Here is a 20,118-nt window from a genome sequence, read left to right as displayed (position 1 = left end):
CCCAAAAACACACCAACACACATCTACAATACTGCATACACTTAACACCACTCATTCACTATCCATTTCACTGGTGTTGACTGGGGAAAAAACAAAGACACCTCCTCTGCCCCTCCTTTCCTGGCAGGGTGAGGTTGCAACACCCTTTTTAAAAAAAAGCACTGATTTTTTGTAGCTACAGGCTACAACTGAGTGTTGGTTTACTGCCAATGTTTTTCCACAGAAACACAATGCTAATGCGCAATCTTTACAGTGTGATTTACTGAGCAGAGGACGGTCAAAAAGAGATAAACGCGAGTGTAACAAGGACATAGGGAATGTTCATAAGGACTGCAGCGTGTGCTATAAACACTCTTTCCTCCTCACCCTGAGCGAAGGACCTTCACCGCGGCTCAAACATGTCCAGAATCCTGCCTATCCCAAATAATAAATCCAAAAATGACAGGCTTCGATGGTTTCTTTCCAGCACAAAAACGTCACTGCGACCTCAAAGAGTCATTCCACAAGTTCAATAACAGCGACGAGGCCATTAACTCAAGATACAAAGACAGGAAGACGAGCTCTCACGAGGAATGTGCACAACAGAGCTACTGAAAAAAAGATGATCGTCTCATTATCTTAACTCGCTATTGTATTGGACACCCTTGATGTTGTCTCTTTGAAGAGTTACAAGTCTTTGAAATAAGCCGCTATAGGTTATTTCTCATGCTTTGTTTGAAAGAGACACAGAATCGTATTCCTTCCAAACTCTGGCAGCTTAACAATATCTGCTGGCCATGTTCAATGAGACGATGGACAGAGCTGTAGAAAGACCCACGGGAAAGAAATATCACAAATTAAGTCCTTTTAAATGACTCAATTGTTACTTGTAGACACAAATGAGGTTAAAATCTGTGTAATAAGACAGCCTGGGGTGGATTGCCACCATCCTGGTTATGATGGTCTGCTGACTGGATTTAGTATAGTTTTAGGCTTTTTCCAGCTGATTAGCAGCTTGGGAAAACAGTTCAAACCTGTAAATACCAGCTTAAACCTGCTAAAGCAAAAAAAACAGGAATAGTTCACACAAAACTAAAAAAATATTCATCATACACTTGTCACAATCCTGTTTGAGTTTCTTTTTTTCTGTTCAACACAAAATAAGTTACTTTGAAAAATGCTGGAAACATGTAGCCATAGGCTTCCATTGGATTTGTGTTTCCTACTATGGAAGTCAATAGTTACAAGTAGGAATGGGCAGGTAAGTTTCTAAAGGTATGATTACCTTGGATAAAAATAACACGGTTATATTGGCACCAATAGCCTAGTGGTTAGTGCATTGACACATAGTACCAAGGTGCTCGCGGTGACCTGAGTTCGATTCCTGGCTTGAGGTCCTTTGCTGATCCTTCCCCTATTTCTGCTCCCCACATTTCCTGTCTGTAAAAATCTTTTTCAATAAAGTTGAAAAACCCTAAAAAATAATTATATATATATATATATATATATATATATATATATATATATATATATATATATATATATATATATATATATATATATATATATATCACAATTTCACTGTATCACGGTATTGTGATATTACTTAAATATAAGTTCTTTTTAAATGTCTGGGTAAAAAAAAAAACTTTTTCCCCTATTGAACACTATTTTTATTTTAAGAAACATTTTAAATATTCTGGAAGAGTAAATGTCAGGCTAAATAATTAAAAACCATCTTCTGCTATCTTTAATAGTTTCAAAAACACTGATTGTTTTTACAACAAAATAAAAAAAAACACAATAACAAACTTAAATATACCTTAGGCAGGGTATAACAGAAAATTCTAGCAGTTTTAAACCTTGAAACCAGTTATCGTCCCATGCCTAGTTACAGGTTTCTTACTTTTTTCTTTTCAAAATACCTTTGTTTGTGTTTAACAGTAAAATGAAACTCATAAAGGTATGGAACCACTTGGAATATAAATGATGAGTACATTTAATTTCTGGGTGAACTATCCCTTTAAGACTCCAGAATAATAACCAGTAGTTGCAAACTGTAAAGAAATATGTTGATATAATGCTTCTCTGACCAAATTACCTGCATTAGGCTTAGTAAACCAATAATAAAACATCATATTGTATGACAAGCTGTCACAGTTGTTTCAAAAGACACTTAAGGAGAAACAATCGAGAGTCTCCTGTTAAATGAAAAAGCGGTAACACAATTTCCTCTGTAAAGAAGACTCTCTGGCTCTATGACTGTGTCTCTTCAGTTGGAGATGTATAATTTATTATATTTTTTATCTAAAAGCTGTCTCTCTCTTTTAAAGATGATTTCATCTGCATCTAACAAACTGGCCCAGAAAGAAATAAACAAAGTGTAAATCTTTACTATCCTGGCAGAAAATGCTGTGCTATTATATGGATTATATAGATTATTTTTTTAAACTCAAATGGTTTGTTGCAATTGGTTTCCTCAAACAGTTTGAGTTGCCTTAACCTTTTGGGTCTTACATTACTCAGTTGGTTTGATTTCTATTCATTTATCAGGTTTTACTGTGCTCAGATTGCTTCATTTACTCAAATGGATTAAGTTCACAGTACTCATTAGGAGTAGTATTTAAACTTAAATGGTTTGTTGCAATCGGTGTCCTTAAACGGTTTGAGTTACCTTAACTTTTTGTGTTTCGCAGTGTATGTTGTTAAATAAATAAATGTATATGTGTATAAAAAATAGTGATGTTTGTTTCACAATTACTATCATACAGTGTTCATGAGATGACGGAAGAAACTGTTTCTGTGTCTGTCTGTTCTGGTGTATATAATTTTATATATAATTGTTGTTACAAATTTAAGTGCATTGTACAAAAACAATACAATTGTCACAAAAGAGCCTCAAGAATTGTGTTTATTCAGGTCATTTTAAATAAGTAGTTTGAATAAGTAGCAAAAACTTTTTTTGAAAGTAGATCGGACCACTTTTTTAATGTAAAGACTCAAAATCTGAACACACATGGTCACAATAGATGCTTCTCTGTCTATGTTGTTATCTAGTGGAAACATGGCTTTAGATAAATCAGCACACTCCTCTGTTAAGTATTAATCTAAAAACATTCTAGTATTGATCACACCTGCCAACCTTTTTAGTTCTAGGTAAACTTCTGTAAATGTTTTCCTGTAGCGCTTAGATTATTTTTAGTCAACTATACATGATGTTACCAAATGAGCTGAATTTGGACTAGATCAGCGCTACTTCTACACAACTTGATGCTGATTGTATGCATGCGAGTATGAGGATAATGAGGATGAGGAGCTGGTCCTGTACGTCAGACCCCCAGGACAGTGTGTGGGATTCAGGCCAGTGGTGGGGAATTCCTCTCTCCTAAACTGAGGAGCTGCAGGGTGAGTCAGGGTTTGAGTCAGAGAGGCGATGCACGGGGAGAGATGGACTCAGGTTACTCAACTGTCCTCTGAAGAAGGAGTCTTTCTCTTATTTAAAGATCCCTAACAAAACATGACTCAACATTCTTAACTTAGTAACTGATTCAGCCTGGTTACCTAAAGAATGATCTCAATAAGTCAACAGTCTATGCACTCACAATAGTACGTATCACCCATTTTCATCTTCATCATGGACCACCTCAGGAGAAACCAGTATAAACCAGTATAAACCAGTTTAAAGGGACAGTTCAGTCAAAAATGACAATTCTATTATTATTTACTCATTCTCCACTTGATCCAAACCTTTATGAGTGTCTTTCTTACATCAAACACAAAATAACATATTTTAAAGAATGTTGGAAACCAGTAACAATTTATTTTCCACTGTAGATATTAATGTAGATGTCAAGTATTTTTTATATATCCTTATTTATGTTCAAAAGTAAAAAAAAAAAAAAAAAAAAAAAAAAAAGAGAAAATGGTAATGTTTTGAAAATACTTGAGAGCACTTGAGGGGTCAGTAAATATTAAGAAAATGTAGATATTTGGGTTAACCATCACTTTAATACTACTACCAGCCTATCCTGTGATCATTATGGGACGCATTGTAAAAGAGCAAACAAATACAAATTGTCATACTTTGCTTTATTAACATTAACAGCATAACATGCTGATTTGTAAGTGTTGTAACATAGAGACATTTAGGTGGAAAACGGACTACAATTCACAGATTTTCTATATACATATATATATATATATATATATATATATATATATATATATATATATATATATATATATATATATATATATATTTATATATATATATATATACATACAATAAAAATCATACATTTCTTTCTTATGTTGAACAAAAAATATTTTGAAGAATGTTGGAAATCGATAGCAATTGATTTTCTACCATGGATAGTAATGGATAGGGGTTTCAAGTATTTATTAAAAATATTCACATTTATGTTAAAAAGTAAAAAAGAGAAAATTATAAAGTTTCACTTGAGGGTCAGTAAATATTGAGTAAATTTTAATGTTTGGGTTTTCCATCCATTTATTGCTACTACCTACATATCATATCACGTAATCATTATAGGATGCATTTAAAAAAGTGAACCAATTCAAAGTGTCATACTTAGCTTTAGTGTACCATAACAAACTTGCTTATAAGACACATTTAAAAGCGTGTTAACACCAGATGGAATAAGCGACTAAACTGACAGATTTCCAATATATGTAGACAAATTAAAAATAATAAATGCCTTCAAAAATAAAATTAACTAGAAAATCCTAAATTCTCATCTCCAAGAATCATCTGTCTGAACTGCATTAATAACTGCCCATAACCATTTCAAGGTCTATTTTAATGACCAGGGAATATCCCGGCCTCTGCAGGGGGTGAATCCCAGAACCAGATTCCTCTCATACGGAAACACAGCACAGCCCAACTCTCACGTCCAAATACCTAAGCACTGTGTCATTCTCAACTCTTACAAGCTGAACAAGAGCCAGCAATTTCAAACAATGGCAAGGAATGGATGCTTCACTGGTCCGGCCGTCACGTCACGCTGTTCTTTTCTCCCTAAAATTTCTCCATACTTCTTTCCATAAAAACCTTAATCTTCCAGCGTTCTCCTGAGTCAGCAAAGAAGAAGCTAACAGTGGCAGGGTTCCTTTTCCGTCCACTCGTCCTCCTGTTATGCCTGCTTTCTCACAGCTTTCAAAACTCAAGAAAAAGCTCAATATTTTCTTTTCAAGAATAGAAATATATACTCATTTTCAAATATATACTGCTAGCCTCTCAAAAAAGTGTTACACTGCCTCTTTTAGAGCTTTTCAAGCTACTTGATCTCCTGCTGCCATAAAAACAAATCATATAATGCTAATAAGACAGAAAACTTGATAAAAGCCAATCTTGAAGACTCTCTTGTTTTTCTGCTGTCCACAAAGACATTGATTCAGAAAGTATCACCCGAGGGCATTTCGCATAACCAACTTAAAGTGCTCACACAACAATGAGAACAGCAAGCACACTCACCAGATAATTCATTTTCAGCCCTGCCGTGCGAGTCTCTGGGACTCCAGACAGCACTAAACTGCCTGAGATTTGACCCCCGAAGAAATCCCACTCGGACCGTCCACTCTTTTGTCAGACCTCTCCGCGTCTCCCAGAAAGTCAGCTTCTAACACATACTCCAATTCCGTGATGTCAGAGGGCAAGAACGAGACTGTCCCATATACTTCTGTCTCTTGAAGTCGCTGATTCTCTCACTGCGTCCTTCCTGCGCTCGTTCTCTCCCACCCTCTCCGGCAAAAGGAGGAGGGAAGAATGCACAGGGAAACCTGACACCCTCCCAGTTCCTTCTCAATCCTGACATTCCCTTTCCCTGCTGCCGATTGGCCGAGGACTCTGTTCTTATGTTAATGAGCCTTACACTCTTCCTCCCCCTGCCTGTGAGGAATGTTTAGTGAACCTCTCTGTAGACCTGAGAAACACACACACACATACTGGGTTTTTTGGCCATCACACACAAACACACAGCTTTGTCTAGACCCTTTCCTTCAGCCTCAACTTTTTGGCTTGCTGATTTTGTTGCCCATCCTTTTGTTCCAGCAGTAAATCCATTCTCAAGGAGACAAAAGTTTAACTCTCTATTGACATTTGCAGTGTTTGGAAATGTTTAACCTGTTTTATCTCAATATATATCTTGCCTGAATTATTAAAGTACCATCAATTCAGAAAAGGAAGGATTGGGAAGATTGAGATGGAAAGCTTTGTTATGGATTTATTTACATAGCTATTTATTCAGAGTATTGCTGAAGCAAAACTTTGTTCTTGATTAATTTCCTGTCTCTATTTTAAAGTACAATCATTTAGATGCATCACAAACTACAGAGAAAAAACAGACTGATAAAAAAAACATATGAAGCTTAAAAAGACTAATTATATATATATATATATATATATATATATATATATATATATATATATATATATATATATATATATATATATATATATATATATATATATATATATATATTTATTTATTTATATATATATTTATATACATATATATTATTAAATAAAAATAAATGAAAATCAAATTAAATAGAAAATAGAATAGAATAGAATAAAACTAAATAAAATACAATTTTAATAAAACAAATAAATGAAATAAAATAAAAATTTAATTAAATAAAAAATATAAAATAAAACATAATATAATATAATATAATATAATATAATATAATATAATATAATATAATATAATAAAAAATGAATAAAAGCTAATTAAATCAAATTAAATAAAAATAGAATAAAAAATGTAATAAAAAAATTAAATAAAATGATTGCACATTTGTGTGTACATGTTCGGCTCAGGAATGAACGAGATACAGGTATGTAACAACATTTGTATATAATTTTTTTTTTTTCAATAAAACAACAAATTTGAAAAAAAATCAAAATGCAAAATAAACAATGTGGACATTTTATCTGTATCTATTTAAAAATGAAATAGCTCTGAATGACGACCATTGGTTAAGTAAATAAACTAAGCTAATCTGCCCCTGTTTGCTTTAGTGTTCGCAATTCACCATGAATTTCAAAGCATGACATCATTCGCTGGTTCCCCCATGAGGGAGTGACCAGGTCAGGGGTCAAAGTGGGATCCACATTTAAATCAATGTGGTAAACAGACAAAAGCAGAATGTCCTAATGCACTGTCTCCTGCGATTCACAGATAACAGATAGAAAATCTACTCCTCAGATGATTCTGAGGCACAGAGTAAGTCAACATGCCTTTCTAAAAGTAGTGTCAGAAAAGATGCATAATGACCTCAAACTGCCACGACATCATGGTGTGGCCTGGTGCTAAGGTCAGGGGAGGTCAGGGGAGGTCAGAGAGGTACGAGACAACAGGGCATCAAGATTTCACATCAGCATTCCTAAATCTGACCTGATCTGAAGGAAAATATTCACTCAATTTAAGCTGAAGCCAATTTTGTAATATCACTTGTTGATTAATGGTTTCATAAATGACCTAGACTGAGATAATTTAGTAGAGATGACCATCTCTTTTGGAGGTAAAATAGGATTAAAGACATTTTTCAATTCGCTCTCTAGTTTTCAAATAAAGTTCTTTGATTTTCTTCTAAACCGGTATAACATTTTCATATGTGCAACATAAAAACACATATTTTAAGGAATGTAAAATTTTGGAACAACACAAAAGTACATTACTAATGACATCTGTAGGGATTACATTGTCAAAATCCTTCCAGTGCATTTTAAAAATAACCTAGATATTGCCTTAAAATGTCATACAATCAGCTAGTGCTCACTATACTAATTAACTAGAAAATAATAATGTAAATATATGAAAACAAAGCCTTTCAAAGCTTTTTTCCAGTGAGCCAGTGCTGTGTTTCTCAACCACGCTCCTATCTCTGCAAATTTGTCATGTCTTAATCAAACACACCTGATCCAGATCATCAGCTCATTAGCAGAGACTGAAAGACCTGTAATGGGAGTGACAGACAAAGTAGACATCCAAAATATGTACAGTAGTGCTGGTGGTCCTTCAGAAATGTGGTTGAGAAACACTCAGTTAGTGCTCACTATATTAATTCACTATGAAATAATAATGTATACATTTGAAGACGAAGCCTTTTTTCTGCCTTAGTGTACAGTTATGTATCACTTTAGTTTATAGGGATAGTTCATCTAAAATAATCTGTGGGCTATATGCACAGCTAGTGTTTTTCAGCCAACAAAAAAAAACTTCCGGTAAAAGCTTAATGTGACTATTTTCAATTTCACAAGGTTGCTTTTACAGCATCGATCTTGTAATGTCATTAAAATACATTCAGTTAAATAGACTTAAGCATTTATTTAGTAGTTCAAGCATAAAACGAGACAAAAGGCCGCCCAAAAACCACAGAGTAATATCAACTGACCCAGCCAGGACTCGAAGCAGGGACCTTCTTGCGGTGAGGCAACAGTGCTAACCACTGAGCCACCGATTTCCTCTATTTTTAAACAATTAACCATTAAAAGTTGTTAGAGCACAGATCAACGTCCCATATTGCAATTTGAACGCATAAATAAACTGGAAATGCCCTAGAATCAGAAAAGAAGAGCATCTGTTAATTAACTGATTTATATATTTTACAATGATGTGCTAAACAGCACTGATGCTAATAGAACAGGGACTTTTAATATTGCTGTGTCACCATTATCCCAATGTTTAGTGTATTTAAGCCCATCTTAGTATCCAAATCCATGCTTACAGCCTACCAATTGTGGCAGATCAGGAATTGAGACACAGTCCTCGATACATGAGCAATGGTCATAAATTACATGGCACAACTGGTGTCAGATCAGCAAGATCCCCCCTAATTGAAAGTGCCGCAGGAATTTAAAGCTTTTATTGTGCCATGTCTGGTCTCCATGACAATTGAAAGGCACTTCATCTCACACTACGGAGCGGCTACGGCGCAAGATGGATTTCGATGTCCGAGACGACATTCTCTCTTTCAAACACGCCCTGGGACGTTTGTTAGTTATTTCCATCCGCTAAGCCTGAGTGACATCATGGCTGTCATTGAAATTAGCAAGTGTGCGTGAATTTTGTCACCGTAGAGATTAGGCTATCACATCAGACATCATTTCAATTAGCGCTCCACCCCCTCCCGCTCTCCAGCTAATAAGCTCTCTCCGTCAGCGCCCACTAATCACAATTCTGTTATATAGCGGGTGTTGGGCGACGCTCGTCTAGGGGTGAGAGGTCTAACTGCCTGTCACAAAGCACTAGAGAGGTGAAAATGAGGTGATCTTTGCTTCCTGAATCTTCTTGTGAAGATTAAAATGATTCCACATGAAACATTCTAAGACTAGACTGCCATCAAATATCGTCACTTGGTATTTCCATACATTTAAAATGTGACACAAGCAAGTGGACGATGACTACGATGTTGATAGTAAGCTGTGTGTTGTGGTACACATAGCAAGTGCAAATATCTTGTTCTGGTGTGCTTTCTAACAGCATGTCCTAAAATGATCCTGTTAGTTCAGTAGAGTAGAGCTCTTTTGTGGCATTTAACCACATGAGTATCTACACTACAAAAACAAGTCAGTCTAATTCTTTTTTGACTACTGCTGAAAGTGGTCGAAAGTGGACAAGCTAAAAGAAATGTAGACAGTGTTTACATCTCTGTTTAATGTTGTTCACTTGTGATCAGATCAGCAAGGGCATTTGTTTTCATTTGGTATTAATGTGCTATTGAATTGACTAAATCACGAGTAGATGCACTGCTGTTTACACCTGATGTTTTCACCTCTTTTGACAACTTTTTTCTGTTTTGGTCTGAAATGTGTACGTATTAATATGTTAAAGCACAAATTTTGTCTCTTAAGGTAAAAATTTGTACATTAATTACAAAAGTTACTTAAACATTGAAAGATTTGTAGCTTTATTTTTACAATTGAAGTCAGAATTATTAGCCTGAATTATAAGCCCTTCTGTTTTTTTCTTCTCCCCAATTACTGTTTAATGGAAAAAGATGTTTTTCAACTGCAGTGCTCAAGTTAATTTCTGCAAAAATGCTTTATTAGTATGCACAGCATCTCAAACTCAACAGTAGGCGTTCAGTTAATCTATGACCTTTAAATGACTAATAGAAATGTATGTTTAATGAAAAGAAAAAGAGAAAAAATAGTAAAAAATATATCCCTTTCTCCCAACACAACATATTTCTAAACAAAATAGTTTTAATAATTTATTTCTAATAACTGATTTCTTTGATCTTTGCCATTATGATATTTTACAAGATACTAGGCTTAAACTAGGCTTCAACTTAATCAGGTTAGTTAATTAGGTACGTTAGGGAAAATAGGCAGGTCATTGAATAAACAAACAATAATTTGTTCTGTAGACAATCTAAAGAAAATATTGCTTAAGAGGTCTAATAACCTTAAAATGTTATTATTATTATTATTATTATTATTATTATTATTATTATTATAAACTGATTTTATTCTAGCCAAAATAAAACAAAGTCCTTCAGAAGAAAATATATTATAGGAAATAAAGTGAAAAAACATCTGCTCTGATCAACATAATTTGAGAAATATTTAAAAAATAAAATAAATTCACATGAGGGCTAACAATTCTGACTTCAGCTGTATATGAAATCTATGTAAGTGCATTTATTTATTTTAAAATTTTAAGCACCGAAGCCCCTTTCTGAATATTTTAGGAGTGCAAGCAGAGCATTTTTGCACACAATCTGCAAAATTAGCATTCACACTTTTCACTATTTCCACTTTCACAATGACAAATGATTTGCTACAGATTTACAAAAACTGCAATTGGTCATATTATTTTAAGTTTACATTGTAGTAAAAACTGAGAGCAGTGCCATCAAGTTCTAGAGGTGACACTTGTCATTTAAACAATATTGCATGGTTTGTCTCTCAGAAATTCACACTTGGCAGTAGAGCAGCTTGAGCTGATGTTATATAAAGTAAAACAAAACAATGTAAGAGAATCATCTTTTATACATTTGTAGACCACAATAACCTAAGATAGAACACCTCACTACCATGGTAAAATTAAATAAGTAGCCAAAAAAAATGAAGCACTTTTACATTGCATTTGGTATGCCTCAGTTTTGGGGGCTTCTCCACTGCATTTCATACCTAGTACTTTTTTTAGTGCCACCTCGGGTGAGGTTTCAAGCGAGCTAAGTGCTGATCATTGATTGGTCAGAGAGAACTACCATTTCCATTGTTTTGTGTCACAAAACATGACCAAACCTGATATATTTATTAATGTATTCTTGGTTCTCACAACTTAAATGTTTCAATACCACCATGTGGTCATTAGAAGATGTCCAAATGTTTCTCTCATTGACTATGTTGACATGCACATCAGTAATCGAATTATTTGCCTTAATCTGAATAAGACATTATTATGATTAAAGTATTTACATGGGTTGCTTTATGAACGTTTCTTTCATGATCCTGTTTTAAATGTTATAGCACATAGTTAAATTAGCGTCATTACGTCACCACACTATTCACATTTGATCTGGAGTTTCATGCAATTTTGGGTGTTTAATTTTTTATTTGCAGTTTGGCAGTTTGTCAGTTTCACTTTCATTTAGGAACATTTTATGCATGCCCCCCATGACAAACAAGATACTGGATGCGAGTATAAATTGCTGGAAGAGGGTTGTTTTAATAGAATTTGATACTGCACATTGTATGAGTATAAAAAAACCTGAGTGTGGTCCTTCACTGACTCAGAGCAGAGAATAGTGTCAAACAGCGTGTGTGTATAGACTATCCTATTGAAAAATGCGGCGAAAATCCTACAGGACGGTAATAGTTTCATTAAGGTGTTTACATGTCTTTACTGCACTTCAATAATGCTAAAATCAGCATACTCCACGTCTTGATCCGATTTCTGTTAAGTTCGATTACCAAAATTCGCTGTTTACATGGTAGACCCTAATCAGAGATACTGTCTTAATTGTATTAAAATCGGTTTATTAGTTTCCATTTAAACTTACTCAATGACAAGCGAGGAGTGAATGGAAAATGTTTTTAAGGTAGTCAAACAGAGGTGGGACAACAACAACTTGTCATTGATTGAATATCTGCAAATCTTGCAGACAACAACCAACAGCAATTATTTTAGAAAAAAAAAAACATTTAAAATGACGAAATTTGTAGATACAAGGTTTCTCTTCAATAGCATTGATATGTGTGACGTCTGCCATGCCGTAGCCTCAGTTAGAGAGTATTCAGTTCTCAGTGAATGTGAAACAGTAAGTCCATTGTGTCCGAGTGGCCCGGTCTGGGTTTGGTCAAGCTGTCACACCTACGCACAATGTTGTTCGGCTGGCAGTGTTTCGGCTGTAGAACCATGACCACTGTCCCGGGACCTCTGTAACCCCCTGCATGCCGCACATGTCAGGAGATTCAGGGCACTCTGGTAAGAAAGGCTCAGCCAAGCGGGATCAGACCCGGTCACCCACAGAACAGTCCCAGTATTTAGGCCTGCAGATGTGGGTCAGATAATGTGAATATGGAAATCCCTTTTCCTTCTGAAACAAGTTAATGTTTATTATTTTTTCTTCTTCTCTCTAACTCGGAACTGCTCCAAGAAGGAAAGGCATCTCCATTAGGATTTCTCTACATCAGTCCTCTAAATTCCTGAGGAATCTGTTGGAAAAATCTGGTAGGATTGTGAGCTAGAATTTATCCCAGCATAACTGGATGATTTATATAATAGAGCTAAGCTTCAAGAAATAGCAGAATAAGGAAGAATAAGGAATTTCATAGGAATGGCACAATTGACTTTAAAAACTATATTTAAAATTATATATATATATATATATATATATATATATATATATATATATATATATATATATATATATATATATATATATATATATATATATATAGATCTACTTAGCCTTACTGCCTAATGACTACAGCCCCATTGACACCCTCTGCTAATGCATTGATGAAATTAACAATTGGATGTGCCAAAACTTTCTTCAGTTAAACAAAGAGAAAACAGAAATGATTGCGTTTGGGAACAGAGATAAGGTTCTCAAGGTAAATGCGTACCTTGTTAATAAAGGTCAAACAAGGCCTTGCCTTGCCTTACCTTAAGCTGAATACTAGTGTCTTGAAAAATATCTAGTGAAATATTATTTACTGCCATCATGGCAAAGATAAAATAAATAAATCAGTCATGAGAAATGAGTTAGTAAAACTATTATGTTAAGAAAGGTGTTGAAAAAAAACTCTTTTCTACGTTAAACAGAAAGTGGGGAAAAATAAACAGGCTAATAATTCAGTGGGTTTAATAATTCTGACTTTGTAAATTGGGTAAGCTAAATTGGCTGTAGTGTATGTGTGAATGAGTGTGTATGGATGTTTCCCAGTGATGGGTTGCAGCTGGAAGGGCATACGCTTCTTAAAACATATGCTGGATAAGTTGGCGGTTCATTCTGCTGTGGCGACCCCAGATTAATGAAGGGACTAAGAAAAGAAAATGAATGAATGAATAAAAGTAAAATTGATTAATAATTCATCACAAAATCAAGGATGTTGACAAAAAATAAAAACTAACATGAATTAATGAGGCTTCAAAAAATGAAAATGACCACTGAAAATAATTATTATTTTAACTAAAAATTTATTAGGCTTATATGTTTTTTTCAGAATGAAACATGAATATTCAATATGGTAAATGAGATTTATATTAGATTACATTCTTGCTGAAGATTGTTATTATTTATTTTGTGTTCATTCATTCATTTATTTTCTTGTCGGCTTAGTCCCTTTATTAATCCGGGGTCGCCACAGTGGAATGAACCACCAACTTATCCAGCAAGTTTTTACGCAGCGGATGCCCTTCCAGCCGCAACTCATCTCTGGGAAACATCCACACACACATTCACACACACACTCTCATACACTATGGACAATTTAGCCTACCCAATTCACCTGTACCGCATGTCTTTGGACTGTGGGGGAAACCGGAGCACCCGGAGGAAACCCACGCAAAGGCAGGGAGAACATGAAAACTTCACACAGAAACACCAACTGAGCCAAGGTTCGAACCAGCGACCCAGCAACCTTCTTGCTGTGAGGCGACAGCACTACCTACTGTGCCACTACCTCGCCTTATTTTGTGTTTTACAGTTGAAATTAAATAAGTGTTAAATTTTTTTAAGTACATAAAATTATGTACTCATTTTTATGGTCCAAAAAACAATATGTTATAGATATTCTGTGCAGTTCCAATTGAATAAATTTCATATGAAGGCCTAAAGCATGGGTCTCAAACTGGATTCCTGCAGGGCCGCAGCTCTGCACAGTTTTTCTCCAACCCTAATCAAACACAGAGACTATTAAGCAGGTGTTAATGAATTAATGAATCCACATACACTGATTCTGCATATTTGACAGATTGCTTGCCTTTATTTTCTATAATGTATAACTAATTGTACGCTATACTTTTATAGTGGCCATAATTGATTATTAAAACGGATCTTCAGCAAAAGAAAGGGTATGTTTCGTATTTTTCTCAGAAAATTAAAGGAGGCAGTGATTTTAAAGGCTCCGTTTTGTTATAAATATGCATATAGTGAAGATGACGCTCAAATAAATATGCATCTACACGATGCCTCAACATTTCTGCTGTCTTTTAAGTTGCTAATATCAAAATAAAAATAGCAGTTTCTTAAATCATGTTTAAATTTTATTGTTAAGATGATGTAAAAAAGGTTAAGTACACTGGTGCCTTTGAAGATTTACCCGGCGTGTCCTCTGGAGTTTGTTTCCATATCAAACTTTTAAAATCTGAACTTACAAGGAGAGGATGCAAGACTGAACTGTGTGTAGGCTACTTAGTATTGAGGGAAAAGCCCCAATCAAAAGCCTCCATTTTTAGATGTCTATGCTTTTCCCCATTCACACTGACACGAAGCAGCAGCGTATAAAATGAAAACGGCTTCTCCAGCTTCTTCAAAATGCTTTGAAACGATTTTCGGCACTCAAAAACTCCGGCGTAGTGTGGACAGATAGTGTAACCGAAGCACAACCTATGTGTTTTAAAACTAAAACATATTAGTGTAAATGGGGCCTGAAACCACCGCCCTGAAGCATCTTTTAATCTTCAAAAGCTTTAGATATTTTCAGGTTTTCCAATCAAAAAGTCTTGCAACCCTTCTCTAATATAACAATCCCCCTAATATCATGCATTGACCACAATATGACCGTGAAATCTGACACCCGCTGTGTTGACCTGGGCACTCTTTTAAATTCATCTAAGCTCATCTATTCATCTCGACTTTGCAAAATGTGTCTAAAATAAGTCCTAAGATCACTGTCAAAGTCAAACCAAACACTCAAGGCATTTCCTGTGTCTGAATGAGGGCTGTATTGGGAGCTTAATTCTTCGGTGCCACATCATCGAGAATTACTAATGCAGATTCTGAAAACAACGGCAGCGGCAGCAGCACCATCCTGCCCATGATGCACTGCTCCAGTCTCTGCTCGGAGGAAAAAAACAATGCACATCCTTGTATTGAGACATCCGGCCCCCCCAGCCAACAGCAATATTCATGCAGCTTTGAAGGACAAAGGAATAAAGAGTTCCTTTCTTTGTTGAGACTGTCAGGCCTGCTGTGCAGTCTGTCACCGAGGCCTTTTAACTACTTATGATGAAGGAGAGAGCAAATCCTCAGCTTAAAAACTCGCTAACACACACGCACATGCTTAAACGTACAGGTCTACATAAACACAAATATGCAGTACACAAAACAAGACAATGATTTGACTGGCAGACAGGCGACTGTTTGTGGTCTTACAAACAGAGGATAAGCGTCAATATCTGTGCAGAACAGGAAAAAACAAGACCTAGTTGCTATGAAAGTCAATGATGATCTAAATGTGACCCTATTTTGCAAGCAACACAGTGCAGGGTAAAAGTCAACTGGTTATCACCATACTTCCCCAGTTGATTGATTAGCTTATGAACTGCAAACATTTTTTTTGATTACACATTTTATAAAATTTCATGTGCAAAAATGCAGTAGAGAATAATTTACATACTTTTCTAGCACATTGGATGAAATTGGATGACATTTTTCTTATGTTGCATGGATACATTTTAGCCGATAGACAAAAATACATACAGTGTGTAAAGGTCAAAATTATAGAATTTTCTTTTATGCCAACATTCATTAGTTCAAATCATGTTCCATGAAAACATTTAGTAAATTTTCTACTGTAAATATATCTAAATGTATTTTTTGATCAGTAATGTGCATTGCTAATAAAACCCACCGCTCTTACTCCACCCAACCCGCTCCGAGCTGATTGAACCAGCGACTCTGCATGGGAGTCGGTTACTTTAACAAGGAGGCTAAAAATCTGCGTTTGTCAACAAAGTACCTTTAGAGGTCAGAGGAGTGAGGTTTACCTGCACAGCAGTTCACTAGCAGGCCTTTGCTACACTCACCCCCCACCCCCCACACTCCCATCCAGGTCACATCACCAATGCAGCCCCACCGGTCCTGCACTACCCAACCAACTCTCCACATGGGAATCGGTTGCATGGGCGAGAGGTTTATCTGCACCACACTTCACTAGCTGGTCTTTGCTACTCTAAGAACATTTAAAAGAGGTTTTCTCAGTATTTTGATTGTTTTGAACCCTCAGATTCTAGATTTTCAAATAGTTATATCAAGGCCATATATTGTCCTATCCTAACACAACATACATCAATGGAAAGCTTATTTATTCAGGTGCCAGGTTATGTATTGTATAAATCAATTTTCAAAAATGCTTATGATAAATCTCAGTAGGCACACAACATCATACGATGTTAATATTAGGTTTCATTTAGGTTGTGACTTTAGGTAAGCAAAATTTAATGTTTAGCCAGCATCTAAGGATCTTCTGAAGTGCAATAACAATGTCAAATGATGTTGATATTTGGTTGAATTTAGGTTGTGTTGTAAAGGACCATAATCCAATGTCGTATCAACATCTTAAACCAACGTCATATTGATGACAAATACTGACATCAAAATCCAATGTCTGACAGACGTCACAGTGATAACATCCACACAGCGTCAAGCTGTAATATCATTAGACACAACGTCAATTAGTACAACGTCAATCTGGTGTCATGGTGACGTCCTGTGCCTGCTGGAATATTAAAGTCATCGGTATTTACAGAGGCCATATTGAGTGTTTCTTTTGATCACCCCATAATTCAGAAAATACTGCAACTAATCTGTAAAGTTAAGATTTACACTCACCGGCCACTTTATTAGGTATACCTTACTATTACCGGGTTGGAACCCCTTTTTCCTTCAGAACTGCCTTAATCCTTCATGGCATAGATACAACAACGTACTGGAAATATTCCTTAGAGATTTTGGTCCATATTTGCATGATAGCATCATGCAGTTGCTGCAAATTTGTCGGCTGCACATCCTCGATACGAATCTCCCATTCCACCACATCCCAAAGGTATAGGATTGAGTTCTGGTGACTGTAGAGGCCATCTGAGTACAGTGAACTCGTTGTCATGTTCAAGAAACCAGTCTGAGATGATTCGCACTTTATGACATGGTGCGTTATTCTACTGGAAGTAGCCATCAGTACATGGGTACACTGTGTTATTAAACGGATGGACATGGTCAGCAACAATATTTAGGTAGGCTGTGGCTTTGACACAATGCTCAGTTGATATTAATAGGCCCCCAGTGTGTCAAGAAAAGATCCCTTACACCATCACACCATCAGCACCAGCCTGAACTATTGATACAAGGCAGGATGGATCCACATGCTTTCATGTTGTTGATGGCAAATGACCCTACCATCTCAATGTCACAGCAGAAATTGAGACTCATAAGACCAGGCAACTTTCTCCAATCGTCTATTGTCCAGTTTTGGTGAGCCTGTGCAAATTGTAGCTTCAATTTCCTGTTCTTAGTTGACAGGAGTGACACCCAGTGTGATCATCTGCTGCAGTAGCCCATCCGTCTCAACGTTGGATGTGTTGTGTGTTCAGAGATGCTCTTCTGCATACCTCAGTTGTAAAGAATGGTTATTTGAGTTACTGTTGACTTTCTATTACCAAGAACCAGTCTGGCCATTCTCCTCTGACCTCTGGCATCAACAAGACATTTGCACCCACAGAACTGCCGCTCACAGGGTATTTTCTTTTTTTCGGACCATTCTCTGTAAACCATAAAGATGGTTGTACGTGTAAATCCCAGTAGATCAGCAGTTTCTGCAATTCTCAGACCAGCCTGTCTGGCACCAACAACCATGCCACGTTCAAAGTCACTTAAATTATCATTCTTGCCCATTCTGATGCTCAGTTTGAACTGCAGCAGATCGTCTTGACCATGTCTACATGCCAAAATGCATTGAGTTGCTGCCATGTAATTGGCTGATTAGAAATTTGCGTTAACGAGCAGTTGGACAGGTATACCTGATAAAGTGGCCAGAGTGTGTATGTCTCAGTACTAAAAAAAAACATACAACATGTATTATGATTGAAATCCATGGATACAAATTTTAAAAAGTTCATTTTAGATGTTTTTAATATATTAGTCTGATAAAACATAGTCTGAAAATCCAAAAAGTAAAAAGAGCATAGAAAGAAATCTACTTTTTTGCCTGTAGGGTCTTGACTTAACACAAGACATGATTAACTGGGTTTGATCAGACACCACCAAAATTTAATTTCCGTAGATAATTGCGTTTGTTTATATTTCAGATTTGGTTTCTCATTATTATTTGTCCTCTTATCAGTCATGGTAATACTTTAAGATGATTAAAAACCACAAAGTGAATCAGTCTTCCTCTCTTTTAATCTAAAGTTGCACAAATGAGACTTATGGCATGTGCAAGGCAAGCAAAATAAGAACACACACACACACACACACACACACACACACACACACACACACACACACACACACACACACACAAACACACACACACACACACACACACACACACACACACACACACACATACACACACACACACACACACACATACACAGAACAACAACGTAAAAAGACTAGCTCACTTTTCTCAGCCTGCTATAAAAAGATTAGCATTAATGTGGCAGGAAGTAAATGGCATTATGTAGAGTTGAGCATAATCAGGCAGCGCTGGGGATATTACTATTGCTCATAATCTGTGTGTGTGTGCGCGTGTGTGTGTGTGTGTGTGTGTGTGCGTGTGTGTGTGTGTGTGTGTGTGTGTGAGAGCCTTCCAATCAGCACTTTGTCCTTTACTCTCAGAACACACACACATACATAGACACACAAATAAAAGGAGGAGAGAGATAGAGGAGAGCAATAAATGGACCTGAGCACCCGCTGGTTAATTAGATAGTGCTGATTTGATTTTTCATTTCAATGTGTTTTTTTGATAATCTCTGGCTTCTGCACCCATTGAAAAGTGCTTTCTCTCTCTCAACACAGATTTATTGGCAAAATTGTTAACATTTACCATATTTGTGAAGTGTATACAGTTTAAAAAAAAAAAAAAACAGATGGGTAGTCATTCGCCAGGTAGTCATTCATTCATTTTCTTTTCGGCTAAGTCCCTTTAATAATCCGAAGTAGCCACAGCAGAATGAACCGCCAACTTATCCAGCACATGTTTTACGAAGCGGATGCCCTTCCAGCTGCAACCCATCTCTGGGAAACATCTATACATACTTTGCTATACATACATACAGTCATTCCACTCATACACTTTGGACAATTTAGCCTACCCAATTCACCTGTACCGCATGTTTTTGGATTGTGGGGGAACCTGAAGCACCCGGAGGAAACCTAAGCAAACTCCACACAAAAAGGCTAACTGACCCAGCCGCGGCTTGAACCAGCGACCTTCCTGCTGTGAGGCGAGAGCACAACCTACTGCGCCACTGCATCGCCCGGCGCCAGGTAGTTACATTTAAAAATGATCTAAATGTAAATAAAAATGAAAAGTAAATTAAATTAAATTTGTAATAATTTGACTTGTAATATTCACAATATTATTTTAATTATTTTATTGCTCAAGTGTATACAGTATTTGCAGTAACAATGTAGACACCGCACAAATTA

General features: G+C 36.0%; 1 protein-coding gene across 4 annotated transcripts in view; it reads right to left on the bottom strand.

Moving 5' to 3' along the window:
• The window catches only part of bcar1 (BCAR1 scaffold protein, Cas family member), a 184,564-nt gene that overhangs the window by 76,383 nt on the left and 88,063 nt on the right, over positions 1 to 20,118 (bottom strand). The window contains exon 1 of one of the 4 annotated variants that reach the window (NM_001135133.2): positions 5,474 to 5,710. The exons of the other annotated variants lie outside the window; for them this stretch is intronic. Within the exon in view, the coding sequence (NP_001128605.1) occupies positions 5,474 to 5,485 (12 nt within the window). The 5' untranslated portion in view covers positions 5,486 to 5,710. Of the gene's footprint in view, positions 1 to 5,473; positions 5,711 to 20,118 lie in introns of those variants that run through there. 4 annotated transcript variants of the gene reach the window in all.

The sequence above is a fragment of the Danio rerio genome, chromosome 18 (genome assembly GCF_049306965.1).
Source record: "Danio rerio strain Tuebingen ecotype United States chromosome 18, GRCz12tu, whole genome shotgun sequence".
NCBI lineage: Eukaryota > Metazoa > Chordata > Actinopteri > Cypriniformes > Danionidae > Danio > Danio rerio.
Note: the sequence above shows the minus strand (reverse complement) of the source record. Positions and strands in the feature narration are given on the sequence as shown.